The sequence below is a fragment of the Chrysemys picta genome, chromosome 5 (genome assembly GCF_011386835.1).
Source record: "Chrysemys picta bellii isolate R12L10 chromosome 5, ASM1138683v2, whole genome shotgun sequence".
Taxonomy (NCBI): domain Eukaryota; kingdom Metazoa; phylum Chordata; order Testudines; family Emydidae; genus Chrysemys; species Chrysemys picta.
Window position 1 is genome coordinate 76,224,575 of NC_088795.1, and position 26,513 is coordinate 76,251,087.

The 26,513-nt window shown below is 44.6% G+C and overlaps 2 protein-coding genes across 12 annotated transcripts in view; one reads left to right on the top strand and one right to left on the bottom strand.

The window, feature by feature from the left end:
• The window catches only part of LOC101939581 (myb/SANT-like DNA-binding domain-containing protein 2), an 88,069-nt gene that overhangs the window by 54,590 nt on the left and 6,966 nt on the right, over positions 1 to 26,513 (top strand). For 3 of the 10 annotated variants that reach the window (XM_065596685.1, XM_065596684.1, XM_065596686.1), the window contains 5 exons: positions 9,547 to 9,629; positions 10,358 to 10,475; positions 12,220 to 12,292; positions 14,039 to 14,629; positions 15,587 to 16,225. In XM_065596685.1, coding sequence (XP_065452757.1) covers positions 12,223 to 12,292; positions 14,039 to 14,629; positions 15,587 to 15,624 — 699 coding nt within the window. In that variant the 5' untranslated portion in view covers positions 9,547 to 9,629; positions 10,358 to 10,475; positions 12,220 to 12,222 and the 3' untranslated portion in view covers positions 15,625 to 16,225. Of the gene's footprint in view, positions 1 to 9,546; positions 9,630 to 10,357; positions 10,476 to 12,219; positions 12,293 to 14,038; positions 14,630 to 15,586; positions 16,226 to 18,422; positions 18,505 to 24,193; positions 24,264 to 26,513 lie in introns of those variants that run through there. The other 7 variants (XR_006172578.2, XR_010601431.1, XR_010601430.1 and 4 more) reach the window with 5 other exon arrangements.
• Positions 1 to 26,513, bottom strand: part of ASB5 (ankyrin repeat and SOCS box containing 5) — a 66,475-nt gene that overhangs the window by 39,224 nt on the left and 738 nt on the right. The gene's annotated exons all lie outside the window — the stretch shown is intronic.

Here is a 26,513-nt window from a genome sequence, read left to right on the forward strand (position 1 = left end):
ATGACTTTGGGACTCTTCTCGCTTTCACAATCACTTTTGACAAGTGATTTTGGGAGGAAGAGGGGACCTGCAGGTGAATTTGTCATCTGGGATGGGATGCTGTTGTTGAGGGGGGCTGTTGGTTAGGAAGGAAATCCAGTCTTACATGCTTTTGGGGAAGTATTGAGTGTATTTGTCAGCTGAGAATGAGGTTGGCTAGCTTCTCAGTGTGGTTGAGCAAGTAGATTTGTCAGCTTGGAAGGAATTCAGGTTAACTTGTTTTCCATAGATGTTCTAACCCTCTGCTATGTTATCTATGTCAGCATCAGCAGAGGGGGTGGCTAGCAGTAGCAGCAGCAATGAAGTCCACAGACACTGTCTACAGATAGCATATGTCAGGCAGCTGCTGCTGCTTCAGAGGAGTTGACTCAGGGGAAGTCAGAGAAGCACCCGCTCTCTCCCCAAAAAAATTTGGGCAAAGGAGTAGGAAGAAATTATGTGGGAAGGGAGGCAGGATAGCTCAAAAAGCTGGCATCCTGAAAGCAGGGAGGCTGAGAGGGCTATCTCCTTCCCCAAAGATAATCCATTAGTTAATTGATATGACAGTCATTATTTTCTACCAACTTTATCCACATATTTTAGGTACTCTGGAGCAGTGGTTCTCAAACTAGGGCTGCCGCTTGTTCAGGGAAAGCCCCTGGTGGGCCAGGCTTGTTTGTTTATCTGCCGCATCCGCAGGTTCGGCCGATCGCAGCTCCCACTGGCTGCGGTTCGCCGCTCCAGGCCAATGGGGGCTGCAGGAAGGGCGACCAGCACATCCCTCGGCCCATGCCGGCTCCTGCAGTCCCCATTGGCCAGTGGGAGCCACGATCGCAGCAGGTAAACAAACTGGCCTGGCCTGCCAAGGGCTTTCCCCAAGCAAGCGGTGGCCCTAGTTTGAGAACCACTGCTCTGGAGGACATGAGAATATAACACACAGAGAGATGCAGGGGATTGGGCTAGATGACCTCCTGAGATCTCTTCCAACCCTAATATTCTATGATTCTATGCAAATATTCCCCTTATTGCTTTACAGGATACAGAGTTCATCTCACAAAGTATCCTTGATGAAACTTTACACAAGACCAAATGGGTTAGCATACAACTGTTTTGCTAATGGGCAACAGCCATATTGAAGTTGTGAAATGGATCTTTCGAGACTGGCATCACACTCTTTTCAAAAATAAAATGTAAAAGGAAATGACTAAAGTCTAAAGTTTTCAGTTGAAAACATAAAAATAAAAGCACACAGGTAATACATGTATAGAGGCGAGATGGGCTTGTGGTTTAGCACTGGGACCCAGGACACCTGGATTCTATTCCCAACTCTGCACACACTTCCTGTATGATCTTGTGCAAGTTCTTTCTCAGTTTCACTATCTTTAAAACAGGAATAATATTTTCCTTTCTCATAAGGCAGTTGTGAAGATTAATTCATGAATGTTTGTGAGGTGCATAGATACTACTATGAAGAGTGCCATATAAAAGACCCTTAAACATCTTTGAAATCCTTTAACAAAAGCATTTAATTAAAAATCCATTTACTAGTACTATATGTTCAGCTGTTGTGATGGACAAGCAATTCACTAATTATTTTTATGGCAGGGTTATCTATGACAGTGATGCTGTATCCATCAGAGCAAAAGAATCTAGGGGAAGGGGCAGAGACTATAACATGTGAATATGGAAACTGACTAGAGGATGTTATTCATAGGTGTGGAATTTTGACAGTATTGATTTTCCTTATCTAACTTGTAAACATGATATAATTCCCTGGCTCATACTCCTCTCAAAATTTTGGCTTCATTTCATTTTCTTAACCCAAACATGAAACTATCAGAAAAAAATGAAGGCTTCTTATATCAAGCTTCTTTTGTATAGATGGTTATGAAAAAGAAATGCCAGTGCCAGTTTCAACATTTCTGTGGAAGCAGAAAACTCATATGTTTATTTTATAGATGCAATTGTGTTCCTGTCAACAGCTGCAAAGTTGTAAAGAAATTATTTCCCATCCATTTCAGTGGGAAAAGCATTCTAGTTTGAAAGAAGTATTTAAGACAAGCTTCTAAAAGTGTTTAAAAATTCAAATTTTGTCTTGGTATAACTTTATACAGTAGGAAAATGGGATCTTCTACTGTTTTTAATAAAAATAACAAAGGATGAATTCTGTAAAGTTTTGTGCCTTGGTACATGCTGGAAAAAAAGCAAGTTTCTAGCCTGCAAATTGTTGCCTTATTCTAACTCCAAATGAACAAATGTCATTGAAATAAAGGGAGCTTTCTAAACAGAGTCCTTTAGACGAGCTATTAAGATCAATGCAAATATAACTTAAAATACTTTGAATGTTTATGGTATACTCCTTGCAAAAATCTGAGTGCTTTATAGATATTCAAGAATTATGCCTCATAAAATCCATGCAAGGTAAGTATTAACCCAATTTTAAAGGTAGAAAAACTGAGGCAAGGAGACATTGAGTCTTGCCTGTGGTCACACAGAAATTTGAGGCACAGTTGGGAATAGAACCTAGGTTTCTCAACTACCAAAAGATCATTCTTCCTTCTTAAGAGCAATGACTCATTGAATTTACATACCACCAGCATTGTGCCTAGCCAAGGAGTGAGATCCTGGGATCACTGGGCATTGGCCCACATGGCTAGTACATGACAGTCAGCCTTACGGCTTTGGGGGATCTATTGGACACAGGGTGCACTGGCCATGTCCTCTTTTTCCAAACTTATTTATCTAGGTATTTATATGGCCTCCATGACCATTTTGTCTAAGTATCTTGTGGGCTGACCCCTGAGGGAATCAAGCACCCAGTCGACCTGTGCCAGGCTCTGCTAAGGAGAATGAGCCAACTCAGATCCACCTATAGCTGAACAATAGTTCATTCAGTAAGGAGCACCTTCAGTCAAGAAGCCCCAGAACAGAGGAAGCTCTTGAGAAGAGAGAGGGGAGCTGGTTAGGAAGCTACTCCTATTGGTGTCTCCCTGGAGAAGAGAGGCTCATGGGGAGAAGGAATGGGTCCAGAGAGAAAGTGTTCCCAGGCAAGGGACCAGAGCAGCTCAGGAGAAGTAACTGAGCATGGGACCTCCTGGGGATGTATGACGGACTGGCAGAGCAAAGAGGGATGCACTGTCAAGGGAATAGTGGCATCCAACCAAATGCCCAGCAGAGGCCCAAGCTCCAGGCAGGGAATTCAGCCTGACAGTGCTTCAGTCCTAAGACTGATTAACCCAGGGCAGAGAATGTAGGATGGAGTAGCTTACTGAAGATTTTATTTGTTTTCATATTATTCCTTTCTGATAAATACATGAGACCCTCCAAAGAGGGTGCTCTTTAATAGTAGAAAAACCTGCTTGGACTTATTTATACTGTGGGTGAGGGGAAACTGAGCCAGTTGCTCACCTGCAGTGCCATGGCTGACCACTTGGAGTGTACTGGGGTGACCTCAATGGCATTACACTAAGTGATTTTATCCTCGCAACATCCCTGTGAGGTAGGGAAGTATTATTATTTCTACTTTGCATATGGATAACCAAGGCACAAAGAAAATAAGTGATTTTCCAGGGCATCAAAAGAAGTCTATGGGAAGGAAGTCTAGAAATTAAACTTAGATCTTCAAGTACCTTAACTACAAGACTGTCCAGGAAAGGGATAACATAGAAGCCAAAGATCTCTCTAGTCGAAACATAGGGGAAACCTCAAGTGTTCAGATCGTTTAATTTAGGGCCCCTTTGTGCTGCTGGATTAGGACAAAGTGACTAGAGCCTCACTCTGCAGCTTAGAGGGAAGAATTTCATGAAAGCCCAAAAATTAAAATGCTGATTATAAATATTTTATAAAAATCTCTGACACCGCATCTGCTAGAAAATTAGCAAAAACAGGTTTTGTAAAAGCTACACCATATATTTAAATAAACACACAACATGAGCTTTTCCCAGTGAAATCAATGGTAAAGAATTTTTTTCTCTCTCTTGCTTTCTGGAACTCCTTTCATAATGACAAATACATGGCTGTTTCTGTAGAACAAGTGTGTTTTTCCAATACGTAACTGGAATGTTTTATTTTAACAGGCCTTTGTCATTGCTGGTAATGCAAGAGTGTGGGTTCTGTAATTTATAAAATTTCTGAAATTTTCTTTTACGCATATAGTAATACATAAGATTAGGACAACTGGCATACATTTAATTTTTTATTATATGGAGGGAAATTAAAATTCCAATACATGAATGCATCACAGTTTTGACTCAAATGCTAGCAGGCTGGGTTGTATGTTATAGAAATAACCCAGTGATCAAATCGGTCAATGAATTAGTGAATTACTCCCAAATTGTAGTATCTACATTTCAAAGTACTAAATTTAAAAACAAGAAATTAATAACTATGCATTTTACATTTAAAATCATATCCTGCATGGAGCAGAGGGGGAAAAAAAACCTTTGCCTTGACTGTTACACATTTAAACATATATGGTATATGATGGCTTATTTGAAAATATTATTCCTAAATTCCTAGTACCATACAGATTGCATTTACTGTTCTCTCCCAATACTGAATCAAGTTAATAAGAATTGGAAAAGACAAGACAAATCTGTGAGTGTTTGATATAGTTACATTTAAAAAATCTTATTTAGCTGTAGATTATTTACATGAATGTCGGATGCTAAAAATGGCTAAACAAGGTGGCAGTAGCTTCTCAGGACAAACTGAAACTTCCTATAAATAAAAATGTTCTGCTGTCGGAACTGTGATATTCTTTCTTTAAGTATCATATTAAGATTAAAAGGGGTAAAATCAGAAATCCTTTCAACTGTACAGTAAATCCTGGACATATGGGCCTCAATCACAAGGCTTCTAAATATATGCAACAACTGTATAAAATCTCATCTTCACAGTAACGTGCTACCAATGTTTTGTCAAGGTGGTCTCTCATAAACTTCCTCCCTTACACCCAGATCCAGCAAAGCACTTAAGCATACAAGTAAACCAATTGAAGTAATGGGGTTATTCATGTGCTCCCATAGGAGCTGCTTCATACATTGATTTTAATTGTCCATATAACGCCAGGTCTACACTACGGAGTTAGGTCGATGTAAGGCAGCTTACGTCAACCTAACTCTGTAAGTGTCTACACTACATTGCTCCCGCCCCTGTAATTGCCCCACTAGACCAACCTAATAACTCCAACTTCATGAGAGGTGTAGCACCTAGGTCAATGTAGTTAGGGTGACACAGTGTCTGTATAGACTAGACACTGTGCTACTTACAAGTTTCAGAGTAACAACCGTGTTAGTCTGTATCCGCAAAAAGAAGAACAGGAGTACTTGTGGCACCTTAGAGACTAACAAATTTATTAGAGCATAAGCTTTCGTGTACTACAGCCCACTTCTTCGGATGCATATAGAATGGAACATATAATGAGGAGATATATATACACACATACAGAGAGCAATATGCCAACATTTTTATGGCTGACTTAGAACAACGCTTCCTTAGCTCTCGTCCCCTAACGCCCCTACTCTACTTGCGCTACATTGATGACATCTTCATCATCTGGACCCATGGAAAAGAAGCCCTTGAGGAATTTCACCATGATTTCAATAATTTCCATCCCACCATCAACCTCAGCCTAGATCAATCCACACAAGCGGTCCATTTCCTGGACACTACTGTGCTAATAAGCGATGGTCACATAAATACCACCCTATACCGGAAACCTACTGACCGCTACACTTACCTACATGCCTCCAGCTTCCATCCAGGACACACCACACGATCCATTGTCTACAGCCAAGCTCTAAGATATAACCGCATTTGCTCCATTCCCTTGGATAGAGACAAGCACCTACAAGATCTCTATCAAGCATTCTTAAAACTACAATACCCACCTGCTGAAGTGAAAAAACAGATTGACAGAGCCAGACGAGTACCCAGAAGTCACCTCCTACAAGACAGGCCCAACAAAGAAAATAACAGAACACCACTAGCTGTCACCTTCAGCCCCCAACTAAAACCTCTCCAGCGCATCATCAGAGATCTACAACCTATCCTGAAAGATGATCCTTTACTCTCACAGATCTTGGGAGACAGACCTGTCCTCGCTTACAGACAACCCCCCAACCTAAAGCAAATACTCACCAGCAACCACACATCACTGAACAAAACCACTAACCCAGGAACCTATCCTTGTAACAAACCCCGATGCCAACTCTGTCCACATATCTATTCAAGTGACATCATCATAGGACCTAATCACATCAGCCATACCATCAGGGGCTCGTTCACCTGCACATCTACCAATGTGATATATGCCATCATGTGCCAGCAATGCCCCTCTGCCATGTACATTGGCCAAACCGGACAGTCTCTACGCAAAAGAATTAATGGACACAAATCTGACATCAGGAATCAAAATACTCAAAAACCAGTGGGAGAACACTTTAACCTGTCTGGTCATTCAGTGACAGACCTGCGGGTGGCTATATTACAACAGAAAAACTTCAAAAACAGACTCCAAAGAGAGACTGCAGAGCTAGAATTGATATGCAAACTAGACACAATCAACTCCGGTTTGAATAAGGACTGGGAATGGCTGAGCCATTACAAACATTGACTATCTCCCCTTGTAAGTACTCTCACACTTCTTATCACACTGTCTGTACTCGGCTAGCTTGATTATCACTTCAAAAGTTTTTTTTTTTTTTTTTTTTTTCTTCTCTTAATTAATTGGCCTCTCAGAGTTGGTAAGACAACTCCCACCTGTTTATGCTCTCTGTATGTGTGTATATATATCTCCTCATTATATGTTCCATTCTATATGCATCCGAAGAAGTGGGCTGTAGTACACGAAAGCTTATGCTCTAATAAATTTGTTAGTCTCTAAGGTGCCACAAGTACTCCTGTTCTTCTTTTTGTGCTACTTACATCGCCTGTCAGCTCTGTGTCCTGCCTGGTGCTGAGAGCCTTGGCTCTCATCTTGGCACAGAGCTCCCACCTGCCTAGTTCTGAACACCCGGGCTCTCAGCTCCTCACAGAGCTCCCAGCTGGAAGCCTGGCTGCCAGGCACTGAAAGCTCTTAGCAAACGCTTCTGGTGAGGACATGCATTTAGGGTTGCCAACTTTCTAATTGCACAAAACCGAACACTACAGCCCCGCTCCTGAGGCCCACCCCTTCCCGCCCCGTTCATTCCATCCCCCATCATTTGGGGTGGGGCCAGAAATGAGGGGTTCAAGGTGCAGGAGGGGGCTCCAGGCTGGGGCAGGAGATTGGGGTGCAGGTTCTTGGGTGGGGTCAGGGATGAGGGGTTTGGAGTGCAGGAGGGGACTCGGATGGGGGGTGGAGCCGAGGGATTTGGAGTGTGGGAGGGGGCTCCGGGCTGAGGCAGAGGGTTGGGGATGCAGGGGAGGTGTGGTCTGTGTGAGGGAGTTTGGGAGAGGGCTCCGGGCTGAGGCAGAAGGTTGGGGATGCAGGGGAGGTGTGGGCTGTGGGCTCTGGGAAGGAGTTTGGGTGTGGGAGGGAGCTCCGGGCTGTGCCAGGGGGTTGTGGTGCGGGCTGCGTGATGGGGCTTAGGACTGGGGCAGGGAGTTGGGGTGCAGGCTTGGGGAGGGGGCTCAGAGTTGAGGCAAGGTGGCAGTGCGGGAGGGGATGCGGGTTCCAGGAGGGAGTTTGGGTGTGGGAGGAGGCTTCAGGCTGGGATAGGGGGTTGGAGTGAGGGAGAGGTTGCAGGAAACGGGCTCTGGGCAGCACTTACCTCGGGGGGTTCCCTGGAAGCGGCGGCATGTCCCTCAGATCCTAGGCAGAGGGACCAGGCAGCTCTGCGTGGTGCGCACTGCCTCCGCCCGCAGGCGCTGCTTCCATAGCCTCGGTTCCCAGCCATTGGGAGCTGCAGAGCTGGTGCTCGGATCGGGGACATATTGCCGCTTCCAGGAGCCATGCAGAGCCAGGTAGGGAGCCTGCCAGCCCCATCAACTGGATTTTTAATGGCCCAGTCAGCAGTGCTGACTGGAGCCGCTAGGGTCCCTTTTCAACCCGGCTTTCCAGTTGAAAACTGGACACATGGCAACCCTAGATGCACTACCGACAGTAGGAAGGCAGTGTGGACATGAAAAATTGCAGTAATTACTGCGGTAGCTGTAAGTCGACCTAATATAGGTCATCTCAGTAGTGTAGTGGTAGATAAGGCCTAAATCCATAGAAAGGTTTGTACTTTGTTCCTAATGTATATAAAGAGAATATTGATAATACAGCGGAGTGTTGAACTTGTACACTGTGAAATGGATTGTGGTGTGGGAAGCCCTTTTAGGGTTGTCTGGCGTATCTTCCCCAGGGGAGTTTTGTTTTGTTAAATGCTTGATACCTGTCGCAATCTGGTTCACTCCAGAAACAGATTGCTCTCTTAAGAAGTATTTTTGAGTGCCAGTCATGTCTGGCAGGAGTGATTTAGCAGTGTCCAGAGAGGGTGATGAACTCCATTAAAAAATCTCCCTATTTCGATGTTTTATTCAATTTGGTGTCAGATTTGTAAAAGGGAGCAGCCCCCAAGAGCCTCATTGTTCATCAAATCACTGATTCCTAAACTACATTAAATACTTGGACACTACTGACTATATATAATCTATGAAAAACAAAATGCCAAATGTCGGTGCCTTACACTGAGCAGTGTGATGAATAGGTATTCCATACAACATTCCTTTCATTACCAAATGAATCTCTATTGTATCTAGCAAAAAAAGAAGAACAGGAGTACTTGTGGCACCTTAGAGACTAACAAATTTATTAGAGCATAAGCTTTCGTGGACTATAGCCCACTTCTTCGGATGCATACGAAGAAGTGGGCTGTAGTCCACGAAAGCTTATGCTCTAATAAATTTGTTAGTCTCTAAGGTGCCACAAGTACTCCTGTTCTTCTTTTTGCGGATACAGACTAACACGGCTGCTACTCTGAAACCTATTGTATCTAGGAAGCTAGTAAAGGTGTTATATGGCTTTTATTAATAGAATTATGATCTGTGTGAAATGTGAGTTGAGAAGGTGCCTTGTGCTTATTTTTCTCCCCTACCAACTGTTGCTAAATGACGTTATTGATTGCAAATTGTTAGAATAGGGTAGTAGGACAACATTACCCTGTTTAATCATTCACTATGGTTTAAAAGCAGTCAACCTTACCTTTCCAGCAGTGGATCTCCAAAAATGAACCACAACATTATTTCTGATTTATGACCTATAGGGGAAGGAAAGCTGCTAACATGTCTTAAAACTACGTTTGCATTTTTATGATCCTGAGAGGAGCAGGGGGTCTCCCAGTTTAAATCAGAGCAGTCTCAGGGATGCTCTAACTTTGCCTCCTTGGCACTTAGGTTTATGAAGAAAAATTTAAAAACACGAACTGAGTGTAAACTGATTCAGCCTTGTCTACCTGATTATGCAGAGCCTGCTGTAATCGCTCTGAAAAGTATGAATAAACCCCATTTATCTCAGTGGGATATCAACTTTTAAATTTTCATTGTTCGTTTTCTGTTATGCAGAGAGGTACTGGTAAGTACTTGGACCACATATCTCTTGGAGATTACATATGAATGGCACCCTTCAATTAATCCGCTTTCACAAGGTTAGTCATACATTTTCAATCCAAAATTCTGCAGCACATTAACCTTTTAGGGGCACCTTGTTTAATGTAAAATGTAACCCGCAAAGAACTCCAAAAGAGAAACCAAAAGAACCCACAGCCAGAAAAAATATAGCACAAATCTAAAAATAACTGTGGAAATCTCCTACTATAACTTGTATCTGCAACTGCAGCTCTGACCTTTTTGCCCCAGTATGTGTCATGAGTACAGATGGTAGGAGATTTTTCATGAAAGCGTTTTTTCCTCAGAAAATGCTGTTTTGATTCAATACAATTTTTTCACAAAACTCATCAATTTTGGCAAAAATTTCTGATGAGACAAAAAATAACTTTTTTAATTTAGGAAAATTTCATTTCAGAAAAATTTCAAAATCTTGTTTCAAAATAAAATTTCATTTTTGAAATTTATTTTAATTTGTATTTAGTCTTATTATCTTTACATTATTCCATGTAATCAGAAGTAGTACATGTTATATCATGACATTATGAAATGATGTCAGGTCATAATATGCACTACTACTGGCATGTCATGAAATAATGTGAAATATAAAAAATAAAATAAAATAATTTTCAAAATGTTTCTGAAATTAAGTTTTCCTAACCTAGCATTTTTGGAATTTCCATTTTGTTAGTAACTTTGAAAATATTATGGTTTGTTCTGATCTGGGATGAAAACAAATTTTGATACTTTGAAATTTTCCATAAAACAGAAATTCCAAGTTCAATCAGCTGTAATCATGAGCCTATTTCCTGATGCAATCATTATAAAAGTAGAAGCCTCTCCCCGCCCCACCACACAGATCACAGCTGCTGAATTTGTATTCACTGGTGAGTTTCAAACATTTACAGCTATTAATATTGCTTATATATTCTAATTAAGTGACCTCTTCTTTAGAAGTCTAAGTAAATACTAAAAATATGACTTCAGTTTTCCCCTAACAGATAGCTATGCTGCTTCTAACTGTTAAGGGAAAATGTTTTGGATTGACCCAGAATGGATTTGTTTGTTTGTTTCTTTTTTCTTGGCAAAATGAAAAACACAAATAAAATGAAATATTTTGTTTAACCTAAAATGAAACATGGTGTTTTTCATCCTTTAAAAATCATTAAATCTAGCTACATTTCAAAATTTTAGAATTTCTTTTGATTTTTCAGCTGAAACTATTTGCCAAATTCTGCTATTTGCAAATATTTTGTCAACCCGACTTTGCATTTTTTGCAAAAATATTCATCCAAAAATTATGCTCAGTTCTACATCAATTGCATATTTTATTTCTCTTTCCCCGATTGTCATTTCTTGCTTTATTCTTAGCTTTTTTGCCGCTGAATCCGCAGGCAAAAAAGCTAGGACCTCCTGCAGGCATGCTGCCAAAGGCTGCCTGACTGCTGCCCTCGCAGGGACTGGCAGGGCGCCCCCCCGTGACTTGCCGCCCCAGGCACGCGCTTGGAGCGCTGGTGCCTGGAGCTGCCGCTGTTCTTAGCTTATGAGCTCTTAAAGGAAGGACATTCTTTTACTTTATATCTGGACAGTTCCTAGCACTGCACTGTAAGCACTACAATAATAGAAATAACTGTTAGCTAAATTTTCATAGGTACTGAACACCTACAGATGTCATGTATTTCAGTGAAGTCAACAGGGATCTACAAGAATGCAACAGTGTTCCCTCACTTTCAGGATTGGGGTTTAATACTTTTTTTTGGTAGATGACCAGGCTAGTCAGCATTCAGAAACCTGTTAATTTACATGCTGCCATAAATTGTTTTGTTTTTCTGGTTACATCTTTAAAATATAGTCTAAATGATTGTGATGCAAAGCCTTATCATTTTTATTTGCTAACTAGCAATGGGATATTTAACAATTAAATTGACAAAGTACTTTGTCAACTTTTTATATAACTGATGAAGGATTCATAAGAAAACACAAACTATTAAAATGTTTTTGAGTACAGAAAAATAAAGAATGTATCTGCTGGGATAATTTCAAGAACAATATTAGCAAATAGTTAAAATGAAAACATACTGTAATGAAGGAAGGTGCTAATGGCTTCCATTGAGCAGGTCTTTGATCAACAAATCACAGACCTGGTTAAAGTCAGTGGGTGTGCTAGCTACCCTTTGTTCTGGCTAAATAAAGGAACAGTTAAGCCCCTTAACTAATGACATGGCTGAAAACAATAGAAGCCACTGCCCAAGGCAATGTTCCGCATGACAAAGCTTGATGAGAAGTTAAGTTGCCTAGGATCAGGGGTTCCCTGGTTGCAGCAAAACACTGTAAGAGACTTTCTGGTTAGGAATCAGGAGTTGCTCTCCCTATTCAGCAGAGATATAGGGTGTACTGCACTAGTCCATACTGCTGGGGGAAACGAGCCCATTAAACAGCCACCTCACTGTTAACCAATTGCAAAGAGGGAAAGGGCTTTACCAGCCACTGTAGAAATTTATCAGGAAGGCATAACTGAACCTTCAACTAGTCCTTGGGCCTTACCCATAGTTCTGGTTAAGAAAGAGATGGCAGCACTAGATTCTGCATGGACTATAGAAAACTAAATGAAGTATTCTTTATCTATTACAGTGAATGGATGAGACCTTGGATGCTGTAGCAGGTTCAGTCTGGTTTTCCACACTGGATATTAAAAGTGATACTGGTAAGTGGAAGTGGATCCAAGGCACAGGGAAAAGACTGCTTTCACACCAGGACAAGGCCTGTGACAATTTAAAATTATGGCTTTTGACTTGTGTAATGCACCAGACACATTTGAGAGGCTTCTGGATAAGATGTTACATTGCATATTTATTATACCTATCCAAGGGCGCTGGATCCTTCTTAAAAGGGGGATGTGGCCCCACCCCTGCTCCCTCTTTCCCCTGAGGCCCCGCCCCCTAGCCAGGCCAGAAGTCAGAGCCTGGCCGGAGTAACAGCCACCCAGTCTGCTGTGGGGAGCCCCAGACCCTCCACGTGCTCTGGGCGGGAAGCCCGAGAGCAGCCCACGACCAATGTCCCCGCCCATGGTAGATGGAGGGTCCGGGGCTCCCCGGGCAGCTCTTACCTCAGCCTAGCTCTGGCGGGAGTGGGGACTCAGGGGGCCGAAGAGCAGCAGCCGGGCCGAGGTAAGAGCTGCCGAGGGGGCCCAGGCCACTGTGGGGAGCCCCGTACCTTACACCTGTCCTGGGCATTGCACCCCAGTGGGTGGGAACATGGGTCAGGGGCTGCTCTTGGGCCCCGCAGATTGGGTGGAGGATCTAGGGCTCCCCACAGCTGCCCGGGCTCCCCAGGCGGCTCTTACCTTGGCCTGGCTCCAGCTTCCAGCCTGGTCAGGGGGTGGGGCCTTGGGTGGAAGAGGAGGAGAAAGGGGCTAGGGCCTGTCCTGAAATGTGGACGGGCCAGGCTCTCCCACTTTCAAAAGTGGGAGATCCATAGCCCCAACTGGTCCTCCTGTTTCAGCGCCCTGTACCTAGATCAGCGGTTCTCAAACTTTAGCAACCCAAGGACCCCCATTTTGATTTTAAAAATGTTGGGGACCCCCAACCCTCCTTCCAGCCCTTGACCCACCCCTTCCCCGAGGCCATGCCTCTGCTCACTCCATCCCCCCTCGCTCTGTCTCTCACTCTCCGCCCCTCTCACTCACTTTCACCAGGCTGAGGCAGGGAGCTAGGGTGGAGGAGGGGGTGCGGGCTCTGAGATGGAGTTTGGGTGCGGGAGGGAGTGAGGGGTGTGGGCTCTGGGCTGATTAAGATTTTGTCACGGATATTTTTAGGAAAAGTCACGGACAGGTCACGGGCTATAAAGAAAAATTCACTGAAGCCTGTGACCTGTCCGTAACTTTTACTAAAAATATCCATGAGAAAATGGGAGCTCAGCTAGGCAGGTGCGGGCACCTGCTCGGAGCTCCAGGATACTCCTGCCGCCTGTGAGCTCCAGGATACCACCAACAGGCAGTGAGGGTACCCCGCAGCTCCTGGCCAAGGCAGGCTGAAGTCATAGAGGTCGCTGGAAGAGCTGGATTCCATGATTTCCACGACCACAGAGTAAAAATCATAGCCTTAGTGATAAGTTAAAGGCCTGGGCTACACTATGAGTTTAATTCGAATTTATCAGCGTTAAATCAAATTAGCCCTGCACCCATCCACACAACGAAGCCATTTATTTCGAAATAAAGGGCTCTTAAAATCGATTTCTGTACTCCTCCCCGATGAGGGAAGTAGCACCAAAATCGATATTGCCATTTCAAATTAGGGTTAGTGTGGCCGCAATTCGACGATATTGACCTCCAGGAGCTATCCCACAGTGCACCATTGTGACCGCTCTGGACAGCAATCTGAACTCGGATGCACTGGCCAGGTAGACAGGAAAAGCCCTGCGAACTTTTGAATTTTATTTCCTGTTTGCCCAGCGTGGAGAGCACAGGTGACCACAGAGAGCTCATCAGCACAGGTAACCATTCAGTCCGATAATCGAAAAAGAGCACCAGCATGGACCATACGGGAGGTACTGGATCTGATCGCTATATGGGGAGAGGATTCAGTGCGAGCCGAACTACGTTTGAAAAGACGAAATGCCAAAACTTTTGAAAAAATCTCCAAGGGCATGATGGAGAGAGGCCACAATAGGTACTCAGATCAGTGCCGCATGAAAGTTAAGGAGCTCAGACAAGCCTATCAAAAAACAAAGGAGGCGAACGGTCGTTCCGGATCAGAGCCGCAGACATGCCGCTTCTGCGCTGAGCTGCATGCAATTCTAGGGGGGGCAGCCACCACTACCCCACCTCTGACCGTGGATTCCGAGGTGGGGGTAATCTCAGCCACACCTGAGGATTCTGTGGATGGGGAAGAGGAAGAGGAGGAGGACGACGATGAGCTTGCGGAGAGCACACAGCACTCTGTTCTCCCCAACAGCCAGGATCTTTTTCTCAGCCTGAGTGAAGTACCCTCCCAAGCCTCCCAACGCAGTATCCAAGACCATGACCCCATGGAAGGGACCTCAGGTGAGTTTACCTTTTAAAATATAAAACATGGTTTAAAAGCAAGCTTTTTTTAATGATTAATTTGCCCTGAGGACTTGGGATGCATTCGCGGCCAGTACAGCTACTGGAAAAGTCTGTTAACGTGTCTGGGGATGGAGCGGAAATCCTCCAGGGACATCTCCATGAAGCTCTCCTGGAGGTACTCCAAAAGCCTTTCCACAAGGTTTCTGGGCAGTGCAGCCTTATTCCGTCCTCCATGGTGGGACACTTGACCACGCCATGCTAGTAGCAAGTAATCTGGTATCATTGCATGACAAAGCCTGGCAGTGTATGGTCCCGGTGTTTGCTGGCGTTCAAGCAACATCCATTCTTTATCTCGCTGTGTAATCCTCAGGAGAGTGATATTGCTCATGGTAACCTGGTTGAAATATGGGAATTTAATTAAGGGCACAGAGGTGGCCCTTCCTACTGGGCTGTTTGCCTGTGGCTGAAAAGAAATCCTTCCTTGTAGTAAGCCAAACGCGGGGGATGGGGGGGATTGGTGCTGAGCTTTTCACGTTTGGCTAGCAGGGATCTCCCCTGATACCAGCCACACGGTGGGGGGAGGGATAAAGCGATCATCCCAGAGAATTGGGTGGGGGAGGGTTAGTTTGTTTTCTGCTGCTGCAGTTTAACAGGAAAACCGCAGCACTCAACGGGCTTTGCTTGGTATGTAGGAAAGGAGGGCGCAGAAGCCGAAAGACAATGGCTTACCATGGCCGCATGCAAGCCGAATTCTGTTGCCCGGACCTGCGTCTGTGATCTCTAACAGCAAAGCCACAGGCACTCAATATTAAGATGCAAAATGCGATCTTGCACAGATATCACATGTGCTATGTAATGTGAATAGTGTTGTTCACCGTGAAAGAGTATAAGCATTGTTCTGTAAAATGTATCTTTTTAAATACTTCTCTCCCTTTTTTCCCTCCCTCCCTCCAGCAGCTGCAAATATTTCAAGCCTCCCTCCTCCGTCCTGAAGGCTATCTCAGCTAAGGCATCGGAAAAAGAGGACATGAGTCGAGATGTTTGCGGAAATCATGGAATCCACCCGCAATGAAAGAGCTCATCTGAATGAGTGGAAGGACATGGTATCAAAGTACAGGAAAGATGCCAGTGAACGTGAGGACAGGAAGGACCAACGTGAGGACAGAAGGGACCAATGTGAGAAGAGGAGAGACACTCGAGATGAGAGGTGGCGGCAGGAAGATCAGAGGAGGCAGGATGCAACGCTGGAGCTGCTGCGTGAGCAAACAGACATGCTCCGGCGTCTGGTGGAGTTTCAGGAACGGCAGCAGGATCACAGACTGCCGCTACAACCCCTGTATAATCCCCTCCCCCCTCACCATGTTCCATAGCCTCCTCACTGAGACGTGTAAGAACGCGGGGCGGGGGGAGACTCCGTGCACCCTCCCATTCCACCCCAGTGGACAGCCCTAGCAAAAGGCTGTCATTATTTTAACCTTTTTTTAATGACCTTTTCCTTCCCGCCGATCCTCCTCCCAAACCCCACCCGGGCTACCTTGTCAGTTCTCTCCCTTTTTATAATCAATTAATAAAGAATAAATGATTTTTAAACGATACTGACTTTATTTCCTTTGAAAGCAAGCTGTGATCGAAGGGGGAGGGTGGGTTGCTTACAGAGAATGAGTCAATAAAGGGGGCAAGTTTTCATCAAGGAGAAACAAACAGAACTTTCACACGGTAGCCTGGCCAGTCATGAAACTGGTTTTCAAAGCTTCTCTGATGCACCGCGCTTCCTGGTGTGCTCTTCTAATCGCCCTGGTGTCTGGCTGCGCGTAATCAGCAGCCAAGCAATTTGCCTCAGCCTCCCACCCCGCCATAAAGGTCTCCCCCTTACTTTCACGGAGATTGTGGAGCACACAGGAAGCAGCAATAACAATGGGGATATTGGTTTGGCTGAGGTCTGAGTGAGTCAGTAACGTGCACCAGCGACCTTTTAAACGTCCAAATGCCCATTCTACCACCATTCTGCACTTGCTCAGCCTGTAGTTGAACAGCTCCTGATTACTGTCTAGGCTGCCTGTGTATGGCTTCATGAGCCATGGCATTAAGGTGTAGGCTGGGTCCCCAAGGATAACTATAGGCATTTCAACATCCCCAACGGTTATTTTCTGGTCCGGGAAGTAAGTCCGTTGCTGCAGCTGTTTAAACAGAGTAGTGTTCCTGAAGACGTGAGCGTCATGAACCCTTCCCAGCCAGCCCACGTTGATGTTGGTGAAACGTCCCTTGTGATCCACCAGTGCTTGCAGCACCATTGAAAAGTACCCCTTGCGGTTTATGTACTGGGTACCCTGGTGCTCCGGTGCCAAGATAGGGATATGAGTTCCATCTATTGCCCCACCACAGTTAGGGAATCCCATTGCAGCAAAGCCATCCACTATGACCTGCACATTTCCCAGAGTCACTACCTTTGGTAGCAGCAGCTCAGTGATTGCTTTGGCTACTTGCATCACAGCAGCCCCCACAGTAGATTTGCCCACTCCAAATTGATTCCCGACTGACCGGTAGCTGTCTGGCGTTGCAAGCTTCCACAGGGCTATCGCAACTCGCTTCTCATCTGTAAGGGCTGCTCTCATCTTGGTATTCTGGCGTTTCAGGGCAGGGGAAAGCAAGTCACAAAGTTCCATGAAAGTGCCCTGATGCATGCGAAAGTTTCGCAGCCACTGGGAATCATCCCACACCTGCAACACTATGTTGTCCCACCAGTCTGTGCTTGTTTCCCAGGCCCAGAATCGGCGTTCCCTGGATAGAACCTGCCCCATCAACAACATGATCTCCAAAGCGCCGGGGCCCGCGGTTTGAGAGAATTCTGTGTCCGTGTCCATGTCCTCATCACTCTCGTCGCCACACTGCCGTCGCCGCCTCCTCCTTGCCTCGTTTTTCTGTTCCTGATTCAGCATAAACTGCATGATAATGCGTGAGGTGTTTACAATGTTCATGACTGCTGTCTTGAGCTGAGCGGGCTCCATGCTTGCCGTGGTATGGCATCTGCAGTGTTCACCCAGGAAAAAAGGCGCGAAACGGTTGTCTGCCGTTGCTTTCATGGAGGGAGGGGTAAGGCTGTACCCAGAACCACCTGCGACAATATTTTTTGCCCCATCAGGCACTGGGATCTCAACCCAGAATTCCAATGGGCGGGGGAGACTGCGGGAACTAGGGGATAGCTATGGGATAACTACCCACAGTGCAATGTTCCGGAAATCAACGCTAGCCCCGGTACATGGACGCACACCGCCGAATTAATGTGCTTAGTATGGCCGCATACATTCGACTTTATACAATCTGTTTCCAAAATTCGAATTCAGTAAATTCGGATTAATCCTGTAGTGTAGACATACCCTAAGACTGCCAATCTAAAACTGAACCCAAAGAAATGTGAGGTGTTCCAAAAAGAAAGGAACTTACCTTGGATATACAATCTAAATTTCCATCACTAAAAAGAAAACAGAGACTGTGCATAATGGTCAACCCGTCAGCACTCACAGACAGGCAGAGTTTTGTAGGCCACTCTTCCTATTACAGAACAGTGGTTCTCAACTGGGGTACATGTACCCCCAAGGGTACACAGGGGTACATCAACTCATGTAGATATTTGCCTAGTTTTACAGCAGACTAATAAAAAGCACTAGTGAAGTCAGTACAAACTAAAATTTTCATAGAATGATTTGTTTATATTGTTCTATATACTATACACTGAAATGTAAGTACAATATTTATATTCCAATTGATTTATTTTATTATTTTATAATTTCAGGTGGTTGAAAGCAACAGATGTCTGATGAAGTGGGTATTCACCCACGAAAACTTATGCTCCAATACATCTGTTAGTCTTAAAAGTACCACAGGACTCTCTGTTGCTTTTTACAGATCCAGACTAACACAGCTACCCCTCTGATATTTGAGGTGGTTGAAAGGAGATCAGGCTGGGGAAAAACCCAAGTGGATTTGGGTGGGAGTAAAATCATTTTGGGGTGGTGATGTGAAAAAATCTTGACAGAAAAACAATTGGTAATTATGTAAATAGTCAGGTTTGTATACATTTTAATTAGTTACCTTTATCTTCTTTCTGTCTGTCTGACATGAGTCATTCAGAATGTCATCTTTTTAATGGTATTAAAGATTGCCATTGAGTGGGCTTTTGATCTATAAACAGTCATAGATCTGGCCAATGGCTGTGCTAAGCACTGAACTTTCAGACGAAATGGAAGGAGCAATTATGCCTCTATATGTAGTGAGATAGCTGGAAACAAAGTCTGACAGGAAGCTAAACTCTGATGGCTGAGGGATTCCCTGGTTGCAAATGCAGGATTAGTGTGTGTTAGAAGCAGAAAAAACAGAAAAGCCAGTAGAACAGGAGAGAAGCAGTTCTAAGGGCTTGTCTACACTACAAAATTAAGTCGACTTTATCTAATTCGACCTCGAGCCTCCGAATTAATTAAGTCGATTGTGCGTGAACATAGCATGCTTGTTGTCTTGATGGAGTGCATCCTCACTAGCAGTGCCTGCATCAATGCACAAAGCAGTGCATCATGGGTAGCTATCCCAAAGTGCAACTTGCCACAGTGTGTTTTGGGAAGTTTGTGCAATGCGTCATGGGACCAAAACATTGTCGCAGGGGAGAATGGGAACATTCTGTAGGCATCCCATGATGCACTGTGCTCCCCCCCCCATATCAATGGCAAACAAGCCAGTGGTTTTCGTGCCTTAAAACTGCTGCGCGTACGCCATAGCCCCAGAAGCATGGAGCCTGCTCAGTTGTGCACTCTTGCTGTGAGCATCTCAAACGCCTCACGCCTTCTCCTGCAATATTTCCAGAGCTGAAGTGGGGTCCGCCGTGTGGAATATAGCAATGTCCTGCAAGCAGCCCTGCTGCAAGCCATTTAAAAAAACAATTCACAGTTGCTGCTGGCAGTCACAGAGCAGCTGCACTCTGTTGAGCACCATTTCTGGTCCCATGAAACAAGCACTGACTGGTGGGACCACATCATTTTGCAGGTATAGGATGATGAGCAGTGGGTGCAGAACTTTCAAATGCAGAAGGCCACCTTCCAGGAACTTTGTGCAGAGCTTTCCCCTGCCCTGCAGTTCACCAACACAAAAATGAGAGCTGCTCTGACAATGGAGAAGCGAATGGCAATCGCTGTTTGGATGCTTGCAATGCCAGACAGTTACCGGTCAGTGAGGAATCAATTTGGAGTAGGTAAATCAACTGTGGGAGCTGCTGTGCTCCAACTGTGCAGGGCCATTAATCAACTTCTGCTACGAAGGGTAGTGAGTCTGGGAAATGTGCAGGACATAGTGGGTGGTTTTGTTGCGATGGGGTTCCCTAATTGTGGTAGGGCGATAGATGGCACACATATCCCCATCTTGGCACCAGACCACCTTGCCAAAGAGTACATAAACTGAAAGGGATACTCTTCAACGGTGTTGCAAGTACTGGTGGATCACAGGGGGCATTTCACCGATATCAATGTAGGATGGCCAGAAAAGGTTTATGACGTGCGCATCTTTAGGGACTCGGGTCTGTTCAAAAAACTGCAATCTGGGACTTTCTTTCCAGACCACAAAATGAACATTGACGATGTTGAGATAATGATAGTTATCCTGGGGGACCCAGCCTACACCTTGCTCCCATTGCTCATGAAGCCCAACACTGGCTGTGTGGACAGCAGTAAGGAACGGTTAAACTATAGGCTCAGCAAGTGCAGAATGGTGGTTGAATGTGCCTTTGGTTGTTTAAAGGGGCGCTGAAGAAGTTTACTAACAAAGTTGGACCTTAGTAAAGAGAACATCCTCATGGTTATAGCTGCCTGCTGTCTGCTCCATAATATCTGTGGGAAAAAAGGGGGGAAATTTTCCACAGGGGTGAGCAGGTGAGACAGATTGCATGGCAACCATTTTTGAGCAGCCAGACACCAGGGTAATAAGAAGAGCACAGCAAGGGTCGCTGCGTATCCGCGAGGCTTTGAAAAGCCATTTCAATAATGAGTCACAATAATGTGAGCTGCTTGTCTGCACTGTGCTTTCCCAAACCTTGACGTGGCTTGTATCACTGTCCCTGTAAAGCCAACCCCCTGCCCAAGCCCACTGCTTCTACTCAGTAAAGAACATTTATTTCTCGAATCCCTTTACTTTATTTAACAAACATAAGTAAAGAGAGAGAACAGAAAAAAAAGGTAATCTTGAGGAAAAGGGGTTGTAAAGTTGGAATGGGAGAAACATTTCCAGCTGTGTAACATAACACCGCATTCCAGACCATCAAAGGTCTGTGAATGGGTGCCTTCTGTTCCTGGTACCCTCCCGCTGAGTTAAGTGAAAGGGATAATGGACTTTTTGCCCATGCCTCAGGGAACGCTGGGGTAAGGGTGATTCTGTGCCAGGCAATGCTGGCTGGCTGTCTACCAGGATCTGCAGAGGGACTCTACCCTCCTGCTTCTGTTCCTGCAGTTCAACCAGATGCTTCAACATGTCTGCTTGGTCCCTCATAATCCGAAGCATCTTATCCTGCGCCGCTTGCTCTTGCTCATTGGAAGCTTTCCTGCTCTCCATGGCCATTTCTAACTTCTCAGACAGTGAAATCCTCCATGCTCTCAGCTCTGTGTCAGCTGTCCCAGAGGCGTTCATTATCTCGGTGAACATGTCCTCCCACGTTCTTTCTCCTCCTAATCAGCGAAAGTCTGCTTTCAGGTGTTGATGACACGCCGAAGGACACATTTCCAGCTGTCAGTCATGGGAAAAAATAAAGGAGCCATTGTACATGAATAAAATGTTTCCATAGCAAGGCCATTTTCATAAAACAAACAAACAAACAACCTTTATTACACTAGGTGTAAGCCATAACATAATCAGAATCCGTAACCATTCACTGTGATGTTTTGCTACTCCAGCCCCTGGTGAAAGCCCCCCCCTCCCCCCCCCCCCCCGGGGTCATGGGTGAGTGCACTTTTAATGAGATTTATGGCAGGCTCATGTCGGAAGCAGAGGTAGCTAGTCGAACAATGGCCCTTCCCCATAGCACCATGGGAAGCTGTTTATGAATGGGGCTGGGGGGGATGTTTTCACTCCCCAAATTGCGGAATCTCTCATGTGGGGGCCCAGTTCCCTATCAGCCACTTTAAACTACTTGCCAACCCATGCCGAGCACAGTAAAGACACATTAGCAGCCGCGTGATTTGGTGATCCGGAATGTGGAGGGGTGGGGTGGGTCTACATGTCCTTTTTTTTTCTTGCAAGAGCACTTTTAATGATTATCAGAGGGGTAGCTGTGTTAGCCTGTAAAAAGCAACAAAGAGTCCTGTGGCACCTTAAAGACTAACAGATGTATTGGAGCATAAGCTTTCGTGGGTGAATGGCCACTTCGTCAGACGCATGGGACTTTTAATGAGAACTTCCCCCGTTTCCCCTAGGTGACTCTATGTGATATCAGTCTCCTGAGGGTAACAGAGGTGGAAAGGAAGGAGATGCTGCAAGTGTTTGAGTATAGACCCAGTCCTTACGATGCTATGCTGTGTACCGCAAGGATGCCAGCAGAATTAATTCAGGAGTTGCGTGGGAAAGTGTCCTACCATGGTGGGAAGAAATAAGACTGCCCCTGTCCAGAAACCTTCTGCAAAGGATTGCAGAGTACCTCCATGGAAGTTTCTTAGAGATATCCATGGAGGATTCCCAGGCTATCCCAGTCCACATAAACAGTCTTTTCCAGGGGCCACCCTCTGCGTATCTGGAGTGGCCTGTTGTAAGCAAAGAACCACAGCACCTCACTTTTGGTGTCATGTCCTACAACCCACAGGGCTCCAGGGTTAAAAATATTTCCTGGCTCTCGGGGAGAATGGATCCACTCTCACCTGTTTCCCATTTTCCTCCTCCTCCTCTTCCTCATCCACCATATCGTCCTCCTTGTTGTCCCTAGACTCACACAGCTGTGAGATGTCCACTTTGCTTGTGGGGGTGCTGGTAGAGAATTGCATGCAGCTTATTGTAGAACCGGCATGTGTGGGGTCGAGCACCAGAATGACTGTTTGCCTCCCTTGCCTTCTGGCAAACTTGGTGAAGTTCTTTTATTTTCACAGGGCACTGCTGTGTGTCCCTCGTGTAGCCCTTCTCCCCCATTCCACAAGCAATCTTTGCATAGATGTCAGCATTTCTTCTGCTGGATCGGAGCTCTGCCTGCACAGACTCTTCTCCCCACACAGCGATGAGATCCACCACCTCCTGTTCAGACCAGGCTGGAGCACGTTTGGAGCATGTAGTCTCCATGATCAGCTGTGCTCAAGCTGGCATGCTCCCAATGCTGATCAAACAGGAAATGGGAAATCAAAAATTCTTGGGGCTTTAGCAGCGGAGGGGCTGTTTCTTGTGTATCTGGCTTCAGTGCAGCAGAGTTGAGACTGATCTCCAGAGTGGTCACAGATGAGCATTGTCGGACACCACCTGGAGGCCAATTAAGGTGCACACTGCATCTGCACTACCTCGCAGTCTACCCATGAAAATCGAATTAAGTGCTATGCTCTCACAGAGGTGGATTACAGAAGTCAACATTAGAGGTGACTTAGGTTGGTGTAAAGGGCCTGGTAGTGTAGACACATATATTAACAGGTCAACATAAGGCGGCATCCTTCTACCTAACTTTCTAGTGTAGATCTAGCTTAAATATGGCCCTGAGAAAATGCAGAGAGACAGAACTCCTCAGGGCATAAAATTGACTGGAGAGGCTGACTGCTGTTGCTGCTGTTTGCTTGTACTGTGTTTAGGAAAACAGGACTTTATATATTGTGACAGGGTCAGGCCAGATGGTTACAGGAGAGTGTTAGAAGGCAGATATATTAGTCCCAGATTAAGTAGATCCCTTTTCTCTGGGTAAGGGAACAGGGGGCAGTTCCAGAACAAGCAGAAACTTGCTGGAACCAATTAAGGCAGGCAGGCTAATTAGGACACCTGGAGCCAATTAAGAAGAAACTGCTATAATCAGTAAGAACAGGCTGGCTAATTAGGGCACCTGAGTTAAAAAGGACCTCACTTCAGTTTGTAGTGTGCATGTGAAGAGCTGGGAGCAAGAGGCACTAGGAGTTGAGAGTGGGAAGGTGTATTGCTTGAGGATTGAAGAGCACAAGTATTATCAGACTCCAGGAGAAAGGTCCTGTGGTGAGTATAAAGAAGGTGTTGGGAGGAGGCTCTGGGGAAGTAGCCCAGGGAATTGTAGCTGTGGTGCAGCTGTACCAGGAGGCACTCTAGACAACTGCAGTCCACAGGGCCCTGGGCTGGAACCTGGAGTAGAGGGTGGGCCCGGGTTCCCCCCCAAACCTCCCAGCTCCTGATCAGACACAGGAGGAATTGATCTGGACTGTGGCTTCTACCAGAGGGGAAGGTCTCTGAGCTGTTTCCCGACCCACAAGGTGAATCTCTGAGGTGAGTAAATCCGCCAATAAGTGCAGGACCCACCAAGCTAGAGGAGGAACTTTGTCACAATAAATAAACAGGATTGCACCAAGAGTATACCTGACTTCTATCATCATTTTTTCCTCTTAGAAATAATCCTGCAAGGTCCCAAATACTGGCAACTGTTAAAGCCAAAGGAGCAACAATATCTACACACAAGGTAACTGAGGTCGCATATTAGTGACACCCACGTCCTTCTTGAAAGAAAGTCATGAATTAGTATTTTTCATAAAAAGTCATGGCAGTCCACTAATGAGCAGTACTTTTTCCATGATTATTATTATACAAAAGTGGCTCAATTATGTCAATTTGGTGGAATATGAGATTTTAAAATGGGATAAAACTTTGTGTGCTATGACTTTTCCTTTTCTTTTGTAACTAGACTCATGACTTTACACATTTTTTGCCATGAAAAATAACCAACCTTAGGTACACTTCAGCATGAGGAAGAGGAAAACTAGGCGTAATCATCTAAACGTATAGGCCTTGGCCCTGCAAACACTTAACTAGTTAGTGCTACATACCTGAGCAGTCCCATTGAGTTCAATGGGACAACTATGAGTATAAAGTAAGTATATGAGTGTTTTCATGATCAGGACCAAAGTTAAAGAATAATCCCATTAATGGGAACTTTATAATAGACCTGATCCTTCTCTCATTGAAGCCATTTTTTGAAATGGGAGTTTTACCATTAACTTCACTGGGAACAGAACTAGGCTCTTAAATCTTATTTTAAGACATGAACTTTGCTATTTAAAATGGATGACTCAGAAAAAAGTATTTTTAATTTCTTATTCACATTTGACTTCTAGAAATAGACATTTGTTCAGTCTGTGACTATTGTCGTTTATACATACATATTTATTTTTTTGAAACTCTGATGCTGAGCACCCAGATGAAGCCACAGAAGTCCCCAAAGCAACATACGTTACACATTTGTTATTTTTAACTCAGAGACTACCTTCCATTTTTTTAACAAGAGACCCGCTCTCTTTACCACAGCCCCTCACCATCTATCTCCTTTCATTAAAACAAATCCACTTTCGCCAAATTTAACATCATTAAACTTAAATTACAGAATTCACATTCTCCCCCACCAACCTCCTGGAAATTATTATTTTTTTAAATCAACCTAAAATCACAGCTAAGTTGTGTTGCAGACAAGAGCTAAGAAATCCAAAGTTAAGGATGACATATTGTTCTTAATAAAAATCAGTGTTATATAAAATAACTGCTCAGTGCAACAATGTGAATTAAGGACATAATCATCCTTAACCTTAAATATACATGTTCCTTCAGGCCTTTTTTTATTTTGGTCCATCAACTAGTTACATATAAAAAAATAAACTGAAAAATAGAAATTCCATCACGTAGAACCATATTGACACTCCCACCCCCAGGAGTCACCTGCAGAACTGGGATCTTTACATCAGGACAGACCTCTTTGCCTCTTGAGCTAACAGTCAGTTTTCAGCAGTAGTAATCCTTATCCTCTATGGACCAGCCATATAGGAAGATGAGACCCATATTTTGCCAGCCGATTTCACAGATGTTTGCTTATAGCAAAGGAAAAATAAGACTCAGGACTCTAGGGTTCATTTCCAGATTCTGTAGGGGAGTGTGCTATAATGGTTAAATATTCTTACCCTATTCCTCCAAGCCTGATTCCTTCTACCCCTATGCACTCCAGCCTGTCCCAGTCCCCTCTCACCAGCTCCTGTTTCAGTCTCCCTCACAAGCTCCTCATCCCACTGGATTCAATTCCTTTTCCTCCATGCTACATGGGTGCTAGGAGTGACCCCAGACAGACATAGGAGCATTGGAGGGGAAACTTCATCCCAGAAGTCCTGAGCTGAGCAGGAGCATGCTCATTCACTCTGTAGGGATGCTGCATATGCATAGAAACAATGTGGAGATAGAACATGCTTAGAACAGATGGACTCTTTGGAGAATAATGCTGCCAAACTAACACAGGTCTGCTTGAGCACATGCACACTGTAATTTTCAGAGGCTTACAACTTGACCAAATGTGGGTGGATTTCTATGAGGATGCCAAAAAGCCCATCTCTGACACCTGGGTGACCTTCCTGCCAAATTTCAAGTCCCTATTCTAAAGCATGAAGATTCTAGAGCGTCTCAACTAAATGGTTGTAATAATTTTAACATGGGCAAAGCAACATATTTTTCCTTATTTTTGTTCTCAGAAATGTATGAACTGATTTTGTTGAAATGTTCTAAAAAACTCTTCCTGAGTCAGACTCCTGGCATAGAAAATTTAAGCTCAATAGTTGAAGTTTAGGTGCATGTATGCAACTGAAAGTAAGGTCTTATAATAGAAAGTGTTAGGCAGTCTTTAACTATAGGAGTCACTAGCAATGCTGCCTATAATAATTCAGTTTTATACAGTACC